Source organism: Magallana gigas, chromosome 7 (assembly GCF_963853765.1).
Source record: "Magallana gigas chromosome 7, xbMagGiga1.1, whole genome shotgun sequence".
NCBI classification, from domain to species: Eukaryota; Metazoa; Mollusca; class Bivalvia; order Ostreida; family Ostreidae; genus Magallana; species Magallana gigas.
Window position 1 is genome coordinate 4,738,399 of NC_088859.1, and position 19,381 is coordinate 4,757,779.

The window sequence follows — 19,381 nt, forward strand, 5'->3', positions numbered from 1 at the left end:
GCAAATAGATGTCTTTATCAAGCTTTCTCCTCAGTACAGAAGATTATCAGGAGTCAAAATTCTGGTAGTCCTTGAACATTAAGCATTCGGGTTAAGTCCCTTACTGATGAGGAAAGCTTCTGGGGTTGGGTCACGGCCCAGGAAGTTACGTAACATATCCGCAGCATCATAAAAGAAAATTACGATAAAAAAATAAATTATTTTTAATGTGTCTTTATCTAACAAGATCTTACGTTGATATCTTGCAAAGAATAAGAACATTACTTTTATTGGTTTATCATATTTTTTTCAGAGAAAAAACACACAGAGAATATTATAATTTACTAATGACATGAACACAAACAAACAATGTCATATCCTACTATTGACATACACAGACAGACAATGTGATATCTTACTATTGATCCCCCGGGCTGCAATATACATCCCCTGTAGTCCCCACCAACCTTTGGACTCATGATGCCCTCCTTCGTAAAGCGAGTGTAAAACATGTCCATACAGAAAACTTCACTCAACTGAAAGACAGTCAGAAAACAAACTTCACAACACACCAAAATCAGACTCATAACCAGAAAGTTTCTCTTCCAAACACAATGTTAAAAGTAACTTATTACCCTTTGTTTACTTTATGTTTGACATGCATGAAAAAGTTTGCTAAACAAAATTTAAAAAAATTCTTTAAACTATATTGATGTCTTCTCTCTCTGGTATTTGTTACCTACCAATTCTTTATCGTGATCAATCTGTAATTATTCTACATACACATAACATACACACACATACCCACATTACTACCTACATACACGTACATACACACATCACTACATACATACTCTTTGTATACATACATCACTTCCTACCATGTACCCATAGTACTGGGCGTCGTACCCTCCCGCCAGGTGGACGAATGAGGCGGACATGTTGGTGCCCTATATGGACGGGAATCCCAGGTACTCCTGTGAGATCTCCGAGAACAGTTTGGCTATGTCTACCTGAAACACAAAAACAGCAAAAACTCTACTATTCCACTCAACAGCAATAGAACAGAAACTCAAAATATTATAATTCATCAAACATTAATAAAAACATCTTCTTTGGGAGAAATTTTTAATTGTAAAGCTCATGGGCCTGAAACATGCTAATAACAAAGCAATGTAAGTACACAAGAATGGAACTGACATATTCAGATGGTTAACATGTCCCAATTATTGCACAGCATTCAATGACAAATACATAAACAGTGACAACTTTGAAGTGTTGGCCCGAAACAGTAAGGAGTTTAATAAGATTAATCATTTCAATTAACCAAATCTGTAAACTTCTTTTAAATGTTTCTTGTTTAAATTTTATTCTCAAAATGTTCAAGTACTGTACTTTTATCAATATTCATGGACATCAATTTTTGTAAATTAAAAGCAAATCACACTTTCAAGGTAATTGTGCTCATGTAAAATGATCCTATCAATGCAATGTATCATCAGAAAATGCACTTTGATATATATTTAAGTTCCTGGTTCATCTAAAAAAAGAAGCCAAACGTCTGTCTTCAACAAATATTGATGAACCTCCAGTGGATGGTTAAAAAGGAAAACATCTACAGGAGCAGTATCTAACCTTTTTCTGTGTGTGGATGGTCTGGTCAAACATTCCCAGCAGGATCTGACGCAGGTTAAACATGCCAGCATTAGCGATCCAGCTTTTGATTAGTTTGTCCAGCAGGTGGTCGGGAATTGCCTCCCCTGTTTTGTAGTGTTTCGACATTCTCTGTAAAGGTTCCTTCTCCCAGCACCAGTTCTCCAACATCTGGGACGGAGCCTCCACAAAATCTCTCTCCACACTGGTTCCACTGCAACAAAGAATTCATTTTATGTGACATGATTCAAATGGTCAAGATAGCAGCACCCAAAAACAAAACATTATGTACTTTGCCATATTCACTCGTCAAAAAAAAGGACTTCTTAAAATATATATTGCTTGAAGCTTAATGCTATACTTCCATTTAGATATTTTATAAACATAATAAAAGGAGAAGAACTCGTAAGTTGTAAAAACTTTTTTCTTAAAATATTTTTGTATTTACCCTCTATAAAAGGAAAGCTTTTTAAAATATCTACATGTATCTTGCTCAAAATAGTATCCTAAACATTATATTTTATATCTTATAAATTAAAGAAAATTTGGTTTTAAATATTTTACGACTGGTTTTAAGGTAAAAAGTGTATCAAAAAGAATCTATGAGAAATTTTATAACAATTTCAATATACCTGAACAGAGCAAATTCGGATTGAGCACAGATCTGATGCATCACAGGACCAAACTCATGGAAGTAGGTCTCCACCTGTAAACAAACATGTCTGATACAAAAACCAATATCCGTGAAAACCAGGAATTTTATAGGAGGAGTTTTCTATTTTACATTTTGACTTTTTCTTGCTAAATTTATGTGTTTAATTATAAACTGCGCTATCTCTGGTATACCTATTCATTGATATAGTGAGTTAATTTCCAGCTATGTGGATGAAACAACTATGATGATAAAATGCATGGACATAATTAATTGTTTATATAGCCATTTGTAGAATTTTAATGTGTTCATTTTGCTAAAAAATGTTAACGATATGAATATATAGTATTAATGATCTACTTCATCGTGTGTTAGCAGGACTGGTTTAACCTCTGTCGGTTTGGTGAAGTTGGCGACCATGGCAGCCACAGATATCTGTCTCTTCCCATCTGGCTGTATACACCCCGGCTGTAAATTAAAGGAAGATATTCATATATCTGCTTCAGTCCACTGTCTTTGCTATATCATACAATTGTTGATTTTGTAAAGGAACCTTAGAATTATCAATGTTGCTTATACAGCAAATTTGGTTTAACTTCAAACTTTGATTAATTTACGTGAGTTAAAAATGTTCAAATTAATTTTATGAATAAATGTTGATGAAATAAGTGTATTCTTGAACTGACTGAGTTATGATTTATTTATGTACCTGCAGTCCAAAGCAAGCAGCATGTCAATATTTTCCTTATCGGGGATATAGGTCCAGATAAAAATAGCCCAGGAGATTGGATGATTCCCTGTCCACTACACTGTACTACAACAGAGGACAATTAGTCAACACCATTATCAGTATCACTCTATTCTTATAAATGTCTAAAATGTCTACAAACTCCAAATTCAAATAATAAAACGGGTCAAAAATTAGCTGTTCTCTAGAGACTTTATACAAATTTCAAAGATGTCCTCTCTCCAGTGACTGGAGCAGAGAAACTTACCAACGTGACCTCAGGATGCCAAACTTCCACAACTTAGATTTGTGTAAACTTGAGATTTAGCAACTCCTAAAATTCAAAGCATAGATGTTTAAATTTCTCATCAGTTATTGACATAATAGCAATTTTGACGCTGTTTCTCCAGGTACATATAACGCCTGATTTTTTACCCTGACTTTGACCTGGTTTTACCTGGTAAATGTAACACTTGACTTTGACGTTGTTTTACCTGGCAGATGTAACACCTGATTTTGACCTGGTTTTACCTGCTAGATGTAACACCTGACATTGGGCTTTTTTTACTTGGTAGATGTAACATCTGACTTTGAGCTTGTTTTACCTGGTAGTTGTAACATCTGACTTTGAGCTTGTTTTACCTGGTAGTTGTAACATCTGACTTTGAGCTTGTTTTACCTGGTAGATGTAACACTTGACTTTGAGCTTGCTTTACCAGGTAGATGTTACACCTGACTTTGAGCTGGTTTACCTGGCAGATGTAACATCTGACTTTGACCTTGATTTACCTGGTAGATGTAACATCTGACTTGAAGCTTGTTATACCTGGTAGATGTAACACCTGACTTTGAGCTTGTTTAACCTGAAAGTTGTATCAACTGACTTTGAGCTTGTTTTACCTGGTAGATGTTACACCTGACTTAGAGCTGATTTACCATGTAGATGTAACACCTGACTTTGAGCTTGTTTAACCTGGTAGATGTTACACCTGACTTTGAGCTTGTTTTACCTGGTAGATGTTACACCTGACTTTGAGCTTGTTTTACCTGGTAGATGTTACACCTGACTTTGAGCTGGTTTACCTGGTAGATGCAACATCTGACTTTGACCTGGTTTTACCTGGTAGATGCAACACCTGACTTTGACCTTGTTTTACCTGGTAGATGACTTTGAGCTGGTTTACCTGGTAGATGTAACACCTGACTTTGACCTGCTTATACCTGGTAGATGTAACACCTGAGTTGGACCTGGTTTTACCTGGTAGATGTTGCACCTGACTTTGACCTGATTTTACCTGGTAGATATGGCCCTGTGGTCACCACTTCCATGGGGAAATACTCCTTCAGAAGTTAGAATCCACGGCGTACTGTCGTTCCTCTGTCATAGTCATATAATAACGCAGGTCCCAGTAGTGGATCTTTCCGTCATACTCGTATCCATATTTATCACACTAAACAACAAATTTAAGACAAGATTAACGATTCTAAGAAATTTGAATGACCAGCCAGTTTTATTAAATGCATATTTGCTTAGTTGTGAAAATTGGACTCTAGAAACGTTTAGAAGATATTGTTTGCAGGTTATCATCACACCTTACAATATACACAGACAGGACCTACCTTCTCTTTCTTATACCCCAGGTAAACTTTGACTTCCTGTTCCTGTAGGGGGCGGAGTTTCTGGGCCAGGTCAACAAGGAACGTCCTCACCTTCTCAGGGTCTTTGGCCATCCTCATGTCTAGAACAAACGCAGCGTGGGTTGGAAACCCCAAGATGTCTGCTTTCTGAAGTCAAGAAATGGCTTAAATAGGGGAATAATTGTACAGGTTCTGAAGGGGAATAATTGTATAGATTCTAAAGAAATTTACATTCTCAATGTTGAAATAGACATAATTTTGTTCATTTTCTTATACTGGTGAATAGAAATGAAGAGTGCTTATTTTTAAAAATAGGTAGATAGGATATTATACCTGGCTTCTTAGTTCAACCAATTCTTCTAAAATTGCTGTATTTGGCTTCAAACATCTGAAAGTGAGCTAAGTAATTATGGTATGCACCATACTTACAAAAGACTTTAATCATTATATTTTTCCATTTATATAAAGACATAATTGTCCTCCAGTTCAAGTGAACAAGCTTGAATGCCCTATTACCATGAATTCTTACACTATCAAAATTTGATTGGAAAAAAATAACCCATGATGTATTTTTTTCTGCTGTTAGCTACCTTTACATTTACATGAACCATCAAAGACAGCATTTTACTGTTTAAGTATTTGAAAGTTCTACCGCGAGTTGAATGCTGTCTCCAGTTTTTTCCTGGTTTCTGGATTCCTGGCCTTCTTCATGCATGGGAAGTAATGAGGATACTTCAATGTTACCTTTAGTTTACCATCCTCATTTTAGAACACACAATTTCATGATATTTATAACCTTTTTAGAGGAATATATTGGTGTTTTAAATGGTATTCATAATGACAATTACTGGTATAAAGGGCTGAACATCAATGATGGAAAGTATGAATTGGCCACAGATCTCAATCAAAAATCTAATAAGCTGCCTCCTCTCAATATGAAATCATCCTTTAATTACTATTTGAAATATTAAATAGAGATGTGTGGAAGTTATTTTCAATAAATTAAAGCAAAATGAAAGATTTCACATAAAACCTTTCTACTAAAAAAAATTCTGTAATTTGTGCAAAGAGAATATTTAGGTCTGTTGCCTTTCAAATCAAAATCGTGATAATCAATTCAACTAACCATTATATTTATAGATGGAGACCTCTGCGATATCTTTCTTCACATTTTCAGAATAGACCAGGAAATAGTGTTTGATGAACGATGCTTTAGAATATAACCAAAAAACCACAAAAAGTTTATTACTCAATAAAGTAAACTCTCTTTTTGTGGGGAATCTTGTACCAGGATTTTTTCAATCTGAGTTCTAATGAGGAAAATTCATATTAAACTTATGCTGTCCAACGTTAATCCTATTTTTAACGTCACTCTTGTACATAGGTTTAGGCGAAATCTTCATCTTAAAAAATCAAATGAACCTTTAATTTTAAATTTATCTTTCTCAATTTGATTTTACTTTTAATTTACAACTAAAATACTGCAAATTGTTTTAATTCTGTTGTCCTCCCTCATTTGGTATTTTGAAGGTGGCATTTGTAATGAAGAATCAACTTTGGACAGCCTTCGATATCAGAACAGACAAACAAGAGCCTTCAGTCCAATGACCTTTGAACTGTTAAAGTAATAATCAACTTTTAAACATTTATAATGTATACCAGGTTTCCTACTTTCTCTAAAGATTTCAGGAAATCTTGTGGAACTCCAGCTTAAAGAAAAAATGTCTTTATTCATATATAATTTACATATTTTAGTGTTTTTGCCTGTGATAACACTATGTATCAATTTTGTTCTATAGTTCAATAAATTCAAATGACATAGAGTTGGAATGCAAGCAGGGTTTGCATATTTATATTCAAATATTTTATCGCATAATTGCTGAAAATTATATCAATCAAATCCCTTGGGGCTTTATTGGATTTGACCATACCCCAATCGAAATGATTACCTCATATACTCAAAGAAAGATTCCTTAGAATTTTGCATTTAATATGTTTTTACAAGTTAATGATGCTAATCATTCATACCATTCAGTGATTCCATATATTATTTATTATTTCAGACCAATATATATTAGTACTGTAACAGTTTATATTTCCAAGAGCATATTTAGTAAAACAAGTGTGATCATCGCAGACCTCTTTAGACCCTTGTGTCTATAATGGTCCAACATTTAACAACTGTTCATTACTTACATGTAAAGCTGTACTCCAGTCAGAAATAGGCACCATTACACTGGCATATAAACAGTTTGATATCATAACACCCTCATTGCACACTTAAAACTCATTGTCGACGTGTCCGTGTTATGTACCCTACGTTGTCTTATATTTTGTGCAATAATTCTTTGTTTTATTTGCATTTTCTGTTTATATATAATGCATAGACCTATCAAATTGATGCTACATTTCTCCTGCCTCGGAAGAAGTCCGCAAAATTGGGTAAGTTTATTGCAACCAATAACAACAGTGATGTAAGATATACGAACACACAAGTGAGACCTTTTAAGCGTAATACTTTTGAACTATTACAAGGTTTGCAGATGATATAGAGGTTATATGGAGTAATGCAATAATAGAAAATATATGGTGGATATTATTACTAACTTTTGAGTCATATTCAGCCTAAATTCTGTCTGAAAGATATATTAGACAACTTGAAACAAGGCCATAATTAAATACTGTAGTATGTTTACGATTTTGTTGTGATACATGAGAAACAACTATGCCTGATAAACAGAGTCCATTTAGAATCTGGGTCAATCTGGAGAGAAATTGTATTTTGAAATACCAGGGAAACAGGAAAAAAAATATCAGAAATGTAAATTTTAACAAATATAATTAAAGAAAAAAGGATTTGTAAATATGGCGTTGTAGTATTTTCCTACAGGAAATGAATGAAGCAACTCAGCTCTATAAAAGCCATCATTTTCTTATTTCAAAACTAAATATTGAAGAAGAAAGATGGGTTCCGTCTCCTCGGCCATGTAAGTACATTGTGTTAAGTATTTATTCCACAGTTCTTTTTCTGACGGTTTTCCTAGTGTTAGTATATTCCCATCTTCCTTTGCTTATCATAATGCCACTATCTCCCATGGCATTTGGTAATCGAGTGAAATAATGTTATGTTTCATGGTGTGACAATAGGGGTGAGACAGGAGCCTTTCAAATACTTCATTTTTTATTTTAAATACCTCATCCTGGAGTAAGCAGCTAGTATCATGGAGCCGAGCTGTAGAACATCAGATATCCTGACTATTTTTACTTTATTTGTATTACTATAAATATGTAAAAAAAAAATAATAATAATAAATTCTACCACCTGTTTTAAATGAGGGTCATCTAAAAAAAAACCAAAAGGCCGAAATTTGGTTATTTTTTTGGAGTACCTGTATTACAAATGTAGATTGGTACAATACATTCATTCTAAAACTAAGAAAATTAACCATGAGGAAAGCATAATAATTATGTGTGAAAAGTACCCAAGTGTACACTTATCACTTCGTCTTTTACGTTATTTTTAATCTCCTTTTATCATAATGACATTATGAAATCTCACCTAACAAAGAACAAACAAAAAAATCAATCAAAAAATAAAATTTCAATATTAAAAATCCATTTACTGTAACATGGGTATTTTCTGCGGTTGCTTATTTTCTGCGGTATATATATATATATATATATATATATATATATATATATATACACACTCAAAAATCTTATTTATTTTTCAGGTTAAAAAAATACATGTATTGATCTGTATGTGCAAATAATGTATTCAAAGTTCTTGTATGAATTTCATTTGCGACTCTTATTCAAAACAGTAATACATGTAGTCTTAAATAATAATACTTGGTTGTATCTACTGGTATTTTTTTTCCTTTAATTTTTCAACAAAATGAGACGCTGAAAATATAGACAATATACGGGTAGTTTTTTTTTCTGATATGCACACTTACCCCAAGAGACAGCTAAAGTTATATTTTTTTTCATAATAAAAAATATTTACCCTCTACTTGTCACCTATATTTAAATGAAATTTCCCTGCATCGTGTGTTTGTGTCAAAATTTCAAAATAAATGCATTTATATACATTCTTATCAAATATAATTGACAGTTTATATTATCCACTTTCTTAATTTAACTTGTATGTTAATCGAATTAAAAATGGACACCTTTTAATAAGTGTATCATGGCTGTATTTGGAAGGAATTACCCAAAATATGATGCTATTATGTAAACTTTCGTCTGTCTATAGCCTTCTGTCACATATCTAAGGCAGTATATGCAGTTTGAGGGGTGATTTTTGAATCTTTTGTAAGCTCAAATGTAGAATTCTATTGGAAGACAAATAGCATCGCAAAATAATCTTACTGATGAGTTTCAAGCAAAACCTCCACACTATGTGCAAGTGTGTAAAAATTCCAGGATATCTTGTAAATTATTAGGTGAAGAGTATATATTTGATATACATAATGTCAGGTGCCTGTGCTGTGGTGCCAAACTTAACTTTTCTCTGCTTTTATTATGTCTATCCAAAACTAACAAAGGAAAGGGAAAAGCTCTCGCTGTTAATCTAAGCTTGAGTGAACTCAATTCAATAAACGTCACACATACAGTCTATAAGGGGCAGATCACAATTTTTTTCAGCATTTACTTTTCTATTTTCAATGTTTACAATACTAGATTGAGGTCGTTCTAATAATCAGCCAAAATTTTACTATCAAGCTTGAGCCAATTTACCGGTATGTTTTTGAAACAGTTGTATAAACTGAGAAAAGACATGTAAACAAAATCTTGAGACAGACGTTGTTAACAAAACAGAGAATTTGGTGTTCTGGTTCTTGCTTTTCACTTGATATTTGGCTGACCATTGGAAATGACTTAGTTTGACATTCATTATAATAATATCTGCTATGTCCCTTGCTAGGTTTGAGGGATTGGAACACATGTCAGAGTCAGTGTTTATGGTACTGTGTGATATAGTGGGAACATCACAACTTGTGGCCCTCAGGAGGGAGACAATGGACATCAGGGAGATGGTGATGAGACGAGTGATATCTAATGATAGGGCCATTGAGATGTTGAGTGGAAGTGAGAGAGAAGGATTCAGACTTATAGGATCAGATACGGACAAAATGCACTGGCTAAATGACCACCGAGTGATCATGGACATGTCTCAGTCTAAGTATTACAACACAGCCAATACAATCTTGATTCTCTCTGACAGTTCTGAGAGTCCACCGGGATTCACTCTACTTCAGTTACTGACACCAACAACAAACAGAGATGTCAAATCCTCATGTGTCAGAATGAATGACAGAGTCTATATATCTAGTTGTATATGGAGACAGTTAACTTGCTCATTATATTTACCTAATTCTACTGTACACGGACCCTGTGGTAATGCTGTTAAAGCAGGAGTAGAATATGACTCTGCCTGGTGTTTTGTTTGTGACTTTTGGCCTCTGTCTGCCTCCTCGTGGATAGACAGATGCCACTCATGGCCTGATCCTGAAGTTGTTGAAGACATTGTCAGAAATGGTTGTCACTTTGTAGCTATAGGACACCCATTAGGACCCCATGAAAATGAGGAATGGCGATTTTCGTTTTCTCAGGCAGAGTATAAATGTGTGTATGCAATGAACCACAGTCAATTTTTGACTTATGGATTGTTAAAACATTTTCTAAAAGAAGTTATAAATCAACAATCAGAAGAAACCAATAAACTGCTGTGTTCCTATCACATGAAGACAACAATTTTCTGGGCGATTCAACAAAACACACTACCTCACTGGTGTCCACAAAACCTCTTGGCAGGTTTTTGGGTTTGCTTTAAACTCCTCCTTAAATGGGTGTACAAGGGGATTTGTCCAAACTTTTTTGTCCCACAAAACAACCTATTTCTGACAAAGGTCCATGGCTCTGCACAAAACAGATTGTTCCTGCAGTTACATGAATTGTACAAGAAAGGTCTGGCCTGTCTGTTACAGAGTTCCTCTATCAGGTCCTACATCATTGATGTCCTGTACAATCCTAGAGCTTTTGTTTGTACAGATGAGAGTTTAATTATGTCTGAAGTTGACTATGATACAGAGATTTTTTTGGAGATAAATGTTACTTGTAATATAGTCATAAGAGATCTTCAGAGTTTTGTGAAATGTCTATGTACAGTAGAACAGTTGTTGGTAGATTCAACGCAGTTGACACAGTATCAACTGTTTTATTTACAGACACTTACAGCCACCAACCTTCAGTTCACTGCTTTCATATTACACAGCATGTTCACTTACACAGGTGTCAACAAACAAATGTATATTGCAGACAAAATGTCCTGTCACATGCTGAAATTAGCAGCCAAGTTTGGGTGTATATCTGACCTTTTTTGCATTGCCATGTATTATTATAAGACATTCAGATACAGGGAAGCTTTATCTTTTATAGAGATGACAAAGGTCAAGTTAGCACAGCCATATCTGATGTATAGGAGACGTGTAGACAGAGAGAGGTATACTGAGGCTGTAGGGGGACAGTCCTTGTCTACAAAGATCAGAGAGGCAGGAACACTGGATATCATACTTATGAACAGAGTCTGTTATATCAGTGAACTAATACTAGAACAACAGTCTGCTAGTTCAGATGTAATGTTAATCCCAGTGTTTGTAATGTTACACTTCCTAGAGTTCTTGTGTTACAGACAAATTGATACAACATTATCACAAGCAGCTCTAGATGAGCTACAGGTCTTAGTCCACTATGATCGTGGACGGTATGTAGATGTACATCACAGAGACATCTCCTGGGAGATCCTTGGGATCTGTCAACAGATCACAGGGAACCTCCAGGCTGCTCTATACTCATACCAACAGTCGCTCACACAGTATCCATGGAACAAAATTCAAGCTGCTACACAGAGTAGGATACAAGATATAACAGGAACAGCCCCACATGAGTAATACATTTACCTCTAACTAAGTCACATAATTAATTCATTTTTCTTTACTCAATCTACATAAAGTAAATGAAACCTTACAAAAAACTATGGCTAAGATGAGTTTATATTCGTACCAACAGTCACTCACACAGTATCCAATCAAAAAAATACAAACTGCTACACAGTGGAAAATTTCAGATGTACTTGGAGTATAAATTCCTATTTATAATGACTGAACATGGGAAGTATGACCTGGTCTATGATAACAAACTACAAGACAAAGCTAGAAAACTGATTATGTAAGCAACCAGTGTTGTTAGAAACACCATATTAAACAGTACAAACGGTTGAAAGTTGGTGAATAATGACTTAGTAAAATACAAACTGCTACACAGCAGAGAATTCGAAATATACATAGAACATTGATACCTTAGTATATGTGAATGTTTTATCGAGTTTAAAATAAGTATAAATTCAGATCTATAATGACTGAACATGGGAAGTATGACCTGGTCTATAGCAAACTACAAGGCAAAGCTAGAACACTGATTATGTAAGCATCCTGTGCTGTTAGAAACATCATATCAAACAGTACAAACTATTGGAATTGAATCAGTTAACCAATACAGAAATAAATTTTTTGAATAATTTTCTAATTTTGATTTTAAAAGGAAAACAATGGTGTTGTATGGTGTTATGAGTGCCATTCTAACAGTAAAGAGGCACAATTTGTTCATGAATTGATCCAAAAATCATAATTTAATTATGCAAACAAGGATTTTATGCCCTGTTTTTGTTAAACTAGCAGTAGGCATTTATTATACAGGTACGTTGAATAAAAGTTGCATATGTTTCATATACTGTACGTGTACCTATTTACTGGCTAAGACAATACGTTTTTTGTCTTCCAAGGCAGCAACTATTTCCTGAAACTTTTTAAATTGTGAATTCTACGGCGAACTGTATGCGCATAATTTACGTGCAAATAACAATTAGTTGTGTTACCCGTTGCCAAGAGTGTTGCTTAGGCTGAGGGTAATAGAACGGATTACCAACTGTGTCTAAACCAATCAGATTTCAGTGTTTAATATGAAAGTATAATAATATTTTTTACTGTAATTTTTCAGAGGGTTGTGACAAAACAGTTAGCAGTATACTGTAGTAACTGTCTAGGGGGTCAACTAATTGTCATTGTTTATTAGTCAGGATATGTTTTATTATATTTAAAAAAACTACAAGCAATTCGAGTTTGGTCTTATTTATTTATACATGATTGTGAAGGTAAATTGTCATAGATTTAAGAGAATCTTATTTTCAAAGGCTACTCTGCTTCTTAAAATGACTGCAATTCAGAGAACCTAGGTACTCAGTGGAATTCACAGTTAGATACCTGAGTTATGGCCCAATTAATTTGACCTTTTTGCACTAAAAATGCAATTTTCTGCCCTATTAGCATTTGTTGCCAGTACATTTATCTTAACTAAGCAGAATTATTACATCAAATACTGTTTTTGATTATGCACCATGATCAGATTAAATAGAGAGATGAACTAAAAAAAAATGTATGAAGCTGCATAATTTTTTTGTGACCTATTCGCACTTAAAAAAGATAAATTTCTTTAAATTACCAGGGTAAATATTGAAATAAAATCTTTTTGAATATCAAGAATTTTATAAGATTAATTCAGTATTATTTTGACAAAATAAAGAGTGGTGGTCAGTGATGATAGAGGGCTTCAAAGTGAAACTCGATCTTGCAAAATTTGGTTCACAAAAATATCAGACCTTTACCATAAATTTGCATAGTTTTATGCTAAAAGTCTATCACACTGTCAAGATTTGATTTTGATTTAACTTCAGTAAGTTAGTTAAAAATGTCACGCCTCAAGTTTCGATAAACTATCGCTCTCATCTTAATTTTCACTTGTATCTCTCTTATAACAAAATATGCAAACTCTTAACTAAAGGTATGGTCCTTACCAAGCTCTTCTTCTGTGAAGGTAAGAATGGTGTTCTCCTCATTAAGGTTTTTACTGAAGTCAATGGAGAGGTCACTCATCCTCTTCTTTATTTCTTTGATCTTCTGCTGTTTGTCAGTGGGCAGATAGAGGCCTATAACAGATATCTAATTTTATGCTTCAAAGATCTTGACCTTTAACATAAATAGTCAACCATTACTTTCCTCCCCCTTATTTTTAAGGTGGAATGGGACACTTCCATATTGTGACATATGCCTATCACATAAAAAAAAAACCAAGTATATTTATATAAATATTTCCTTTCCCATAACAGCATGGTGCAAAGGATTAAAGTGTTAACTACGAATCTGCAAGTCACAAGTTTGAGTCTCACATTAATATCAACAGGTGTCTCATACCACCTTTAAAGGGGCATGGTCACGATTTTGGTCAAATTTTATTTTTCTGTTTTTATTATTTGCAATGCTTTACGAATGCATTTCTAATGATCAAATGAAATTTGGGTGACAGTCGTTAACTTTTACGCAAGATACAGGGATTACAATTCATAGTCATGTAAACAAGGCTCGTGCTCTGTTTTTGTTTACATAGGTTCAATATACCAGTAAAAAATCTTTTTAAAGCTGGTTTGTCTATCTTATTATTCATTTTAAGCATAAATTAACAGTTCCTAACGATTAACACATTCATTTTAGGTCAAAAAATGGAATTTTCACTTCAACATTCAAAATTTAAACAAACGCTTTGTTTACATAGTGAAGAATTGTAAGCTCTGTAACTCGCTTATAACTCATCAAATGACACTCAAATTTTACTTGCCTATTAAAAATGCCTCATTGAAGCATTTTAAACATTAAAATCGAAAAAATAACTTTTGACCAAAATCGTGACCATGTCCCTTTAAAAGAAAAATGAAACACCAAATATCCGGGGTTTTCTTTTACAACTCTTACACTTGCAAAAATATGGAAAATGTGTTACATTTTAATTTGCCTGAGTTATTTTTTGCAATTTTAAAAGTTTCTTTATTAATATAGCAAACAATACTGGATATTTCTGGGAATTGAAAATTCTGCAAATTAAGAGTGATCTCGAAACAAGAGGCACAAGGCCATCGCTTACTTAAGCAACAATAGACAAAATAAAATCAGTTTTATGGAGTCATATACAAATATCTGGACAATGTAGTATAACATGTCCTGTATTTTAAAAATTCCATTTTTTCACCTGGATATGCTGTTTATTATTAAGCCCCTTTTGTCATAGGATGAATTCATCACATACTTCGCTTTGCAGTTCTCATGATGATCTAAATCAAATGGGATATACATCAAACTTGTGAAGCCCAAAAATTGTCTAGGAGCAAAAGTCTTAACAGTTTTAAAGAATCAAAGGCCGGAACGGCCACAAAGGCGTCGAGCTGACATTGTTTTCTTTTATATAGAATGATATCAATAATTTGAACTTCTGTACTAATAGTCATATCAAATAATATTAGACTTAGAATAGAAAAGTAAATGAATTCTGTTTTCTAATGCTTTAAAAACAAAAATCAGTATATTTTCTTATAAAATAGGTAGTGATGCTTTTATAATACAATAACTCATCATAATTGCAAAAATCGAAGAAATTTCAAAGTAAAGAAATATTTTTTTTCTTTCTGCTTCAAACAGTCATTGAACAACTTTCACAGGTTCATAATTTGAATACATTAAAAGTGTGTCCCTAATTATAATAATAAAACATAATTTCTTTATTTCAATTCCCGTTTGAAACAAGATTTTCTATGGTATGGTTGTTTTCAAACAAATCCACAACACAAGCTATCTAAAATGCTCGACTAAACCAACTGCAATATCAAGTTTATTTTTTGCAACAAAATTACTAGATACGCTTATCGCTTACATTTATTCTGGAGACCGTTCCCGATAGCAAATAAATTTACATCTAAAATGTTATTTTTATCGGGCACGGTCTCCAATTAAAATGTAAGCGATAAACTAAAATAATATTTAGAGAATCTTTACACTTAGGCCTGATTGTATTCATCCGCCATTTCTTGATTAAGCAAATTTATTCTTATGCAATGAGTTGTCAATAACCAGGGATGCAAAGTTGGGTTTTTTGTACACATTTTAGTTGAATAAATGGAAAAAAAATTGTTATACGTTTAATACTTTAAGGAACTTATTTCTTATGCGCATTTAAAAGGCGGTGCAGAGCATGAATTTTTGGACAATTGCCAATCCAGACGATCGCTAGAAGGCTGCCGAGCATTAGTCGACGCCTTAATAAAAAATATGTAAAATGCTTGCATGTAAGTAAAACCGTAACATTATATCATTTGAATTTTTGTGAATAATTTAAAATGTTTTCCTTTGTAAAATTGGACTACTCAATGTGGCCCCATCCTACTCCTGAAACTATGATTTTGACAAATTTGAATCAACAGTATCTGAGGTTGCTTTCACTAGAGATGAATCTTTTCTAGGCAAATGCTTTTTTTAGAAAAAGATTTTTCAAGCTTTTTTTCAAAATTTTCCTATGTAAAAATTCGACCCCCCCCCCCCTCAGGACTGAAGCCCAATCCAACCCCTAGGATTATGATCTCAACAAACTTGAATCTACTCTACCTGTGGATGCTTCCACACAAGTTTCAGCTTTTCTTGCTGGTTTTTTAAGAAGATTTTTGATAAAATATCAATAAATTTTCAATAATTTTGCAATATCTCCACTTGAAAGAGGGTGTGGTAATTCATTTTAACAAACTTGAACATATTCAATTAATAATGCTTCGTACTAAGTTTCCTTGAAATTGGCCCTGTGGTTCTGGAGAAGAAGTCAAAAATAGAAAACAAGTTTACAGACAGACGGACGTAGGAAAAAAGTGATCTCACTTGAGCTGTCAGCCCTGGTAAGCTTAACAGCAAAAATTAGAATATTGCAAAATAACTAGATATATGGTATTCAAAGAGTATAAAGCACAGTAAAAATTCAGAAGGCAACTAAATTTGAAAATTCTGAAACTATTTAGAGAAAAGGGAAAAATTGTTTTGCTCACAAATTACACAAATGAGATCGAGAATAAATGTATTAATATATATCAAAAAGGATATATTCTAATCGTCACTGCCTTACATTCAGTGGATATTGACAAATGACATATTTCTTCTTACAGTTACAAACCTAGTATTGGTATACATGTACATAACCATTTCTTCTCCCCAGCTTGATCATCCTCTCCACACATCTTTTGGATTCTGCTGAGCCGTCCGTTGAAGATTTTTTCTCAAAGGCAACAAGTACGTCAAACACATCCTGGCGCATGCTGCGTAATGTAAATATTGTCCACATGAAGTTAACTGCAGCATTCAATGACTAGATAATATTTACAGTCTGAATTTTAACCCGCATAGAGAAAACAAAAACTCAGCGGTTTACTCTAGAATAGCCTTTAACTTTAGATCAGATGAATTGCCACATATTTCAATCTTTTGAAATAAATTTCAGACAATCAAACAGCACATTACAATTAGAAATTGCAATAATTTTAGCATGATTACTTTTGTCAGATTAAGAGTTTTTTGTACATTTGAGCGATGCGTCAATCCTAAGCAAAAGGGGGGTTTCTAGACCCATTAGGGAGAGAGAAGTTTTTATTTATTTTTCAAACTTTAAGTTTCACTAATTAATAAAAAAAAATATCTCCGCATATAAAAAGTTATTAGTTTATTTTTAGCAAAAAAAGTTTTATTAGCAGGGAGTTTTAAATGAGGTAAGAGGCAATTCCAACCAAACGAAAAAGTTTTTTTTTGACTGGGAGTGTCCTTTACAATTTTCAAGGGGCATGGTCACGATTTTATTCAAAAATTATTTTTTCGATTTTAATGTTTACAATACTTCAGTTAGGCATTTTTAATATGCAGCCAAAATTTGAATGTCATTTGATGAGTTATAAACGAGTTACAGAGCTTGCAATTCTTCCCTATGTTAACAAAGCGTTTGTTTACATTTTGAATGTTGAAGTGAAAATTCAAGCTTTAGATCTAAAATAAATGTATTAATCGTTAGGAACCGTTTATTTATGCTTAAAATAAATGATAAAATTGACAAACCAGCTTGAAAAAGATTTTTTACCGATATATTCGACCTTTGTTAACAAAAACAGGGCACGAGCCTTGTTTACATGACGAAGAATTGTGAGCCCTGTATATTGCTTAAAACTCAACGACTGGCACCAAAGCTTCATTTGATCATTAGAAATGTATTGCTTAAGCATTGCAAATAATAAATCAGAAAAATAAAATTTGACCAAAATCGTGACCATGTTCCTTTAAACTCTTCTGTATTACCTCATTTCCACTTCCACGGAGAGTTTTTTGTCCACTTCTACGCTAGCGTCCCTCAAGTCCTTGTCAGGTGACACATGCTGCATAAAATCGAGGTTGTTTCGCACCACAGCATATTCACAATTATTGTCAGCAAGTGCCTGTAAAGATTTTCATTTTTTTATTTACTCATATTTGAAGAAAGTCATAAATATAAAGTATGATATATTTAGTAAATATGCAAGTATGGATCATTTTTAGGGAATATTGTTTACAGAGAATTCTTTTAAGGGCAAGCAAGCATCTTCAGACAGATATTTTAAATGAATTACAAGAACAAAGTACACCTTTATTGTTAAAAATCATCAATGATATTTTATGCAAAATTAACAAAGAAATGTAGCTGAAGATTTTTTGATTTTATTTACAAAAGTCGCATATTTTTATTTAAAAAAAATTCTTGTTTTCTTGACGGTTTTAACTATTTTTTAAATTATATATCCTCTTTATAAAAACCTTTGACAGTTATCTACTTGCTGCAATAATGTAGCCCTCTCCGATTTTATATATCTGATGTTTTACCTAAAAAAACAAGAAAAATATCGGGAGAGGGCAACATTATTGGAGTTAGTTTACTACCTGACAAAGAAGTGCTCACAGTAAATCTGAAAAAAAAATGTATTACATTTCAATGGTGATAAACTATTAAAACTACAGGAAAGGACATTTACGGTTGTCCGAACGCCTTGGACAAAAAAAATATCATTTCAGGCAAGTGAAACTATAAACTTACTTTGTCCGATAGGGCAAGTGAAAATTTTAATAGTATACCCCCATCTCTTAACTATGTTATATTCTTTTGATAAAACTGTATATCATGATGTCTTTTCTTCTTGTTTGCTTACTTAAAGAATTTATTAGATCGAATATATATGTCCTATGACTTATCTTGATCATGAAACATGTCGGTAGCAACGACTGCACTTCAAATGCCTTGCGTGCAGTGGATTCCGTTAACAATTTGTTATGGAAAAAACAGCCATCGAAAATTAAACAATTAAGACATGTTACATGTTTTAAAAGTTAAACCACAATTTCTGGTCTATCGGTGTATTATCCAGCAAGAGAGCTTACGAAATAGAACATGATTTGTCATCTTATTTTTTGTAATTACTCAAATAAAATTAACGAATGTGGTGTTGTCTTCTTTTTTTTTTTTGTAATTTTCGGGATACCAATTTTTACATTCGATCAAGTAAGAATTTCTTCCCTGGAGTAATTTTGAAAATGCTTTGTATCTTATAATCCCTAAAATTTGGTAAATCTGACAAATTTGGTGACAGACTAAACAAAGAACGTGGGGGAATAAGCTGAGGCATTAACCCACTTAATAATCCCACGTAAAGTCCATTCGAAAAACACACAATTAATTTCTTACAGATATTACTTTTGTTACATTTATTAAGCATATGTAATCATTCGCATTCAGTA

General features: G+C 33.2%; 1 protein-coding gene and 1 pseudogene across 1 annotated transcript; one reads left to right on the forward strand and one right to left on the reverse strand.

Annotated features, from left to right (window-relative positions):
• Positions 1 to 46: 46 nt before the first annotated feature.
• Positions 47 to 17,997, reverse strand: LOC105326161 (thimet oligopeptidase-like; annotated as a pseudogene).
• LOC117684856 (uncharacterized) lies at positions 7,529 to 12,792 on the forward strand. The gene is made up of 2 exons (XM_034458624.2): positions 7,529 to 7,636; positions 9,580 to 12,792. The coding sequence occupies exons 1-2, from the start codon at positions 7,614 to 7,616 to the stop codon at positions 11,603 to 11,605; spliced, it is 2,049 nt and encodes a 682-aa protein (XP_034314515.2). The 5' UTR covers positions 7,529 to 7,613; the 3' UTR covers positions 11,606 to 12,792.
• Positions 17,998 to 19,381: the final 1,384 nt, after the last annotated feature.

What these genes read in the sequence shown, in the direction of transcription:
- LOC117684856 (XM_034458624.2), top strand. Translation starts at nt 7,614, where the DNA reads ATGGGTTCCGTCTCCTCGGCCAT. An exon ending in GGTTCCGTCTCCTCGGCCAT is followed by an intron (nt 7,637 to 9,579) that starts GTAAGTACATTG and finishes GTCCCTTGCTAG; the next exon opens with GTTTGAGGGATTGGAACACA.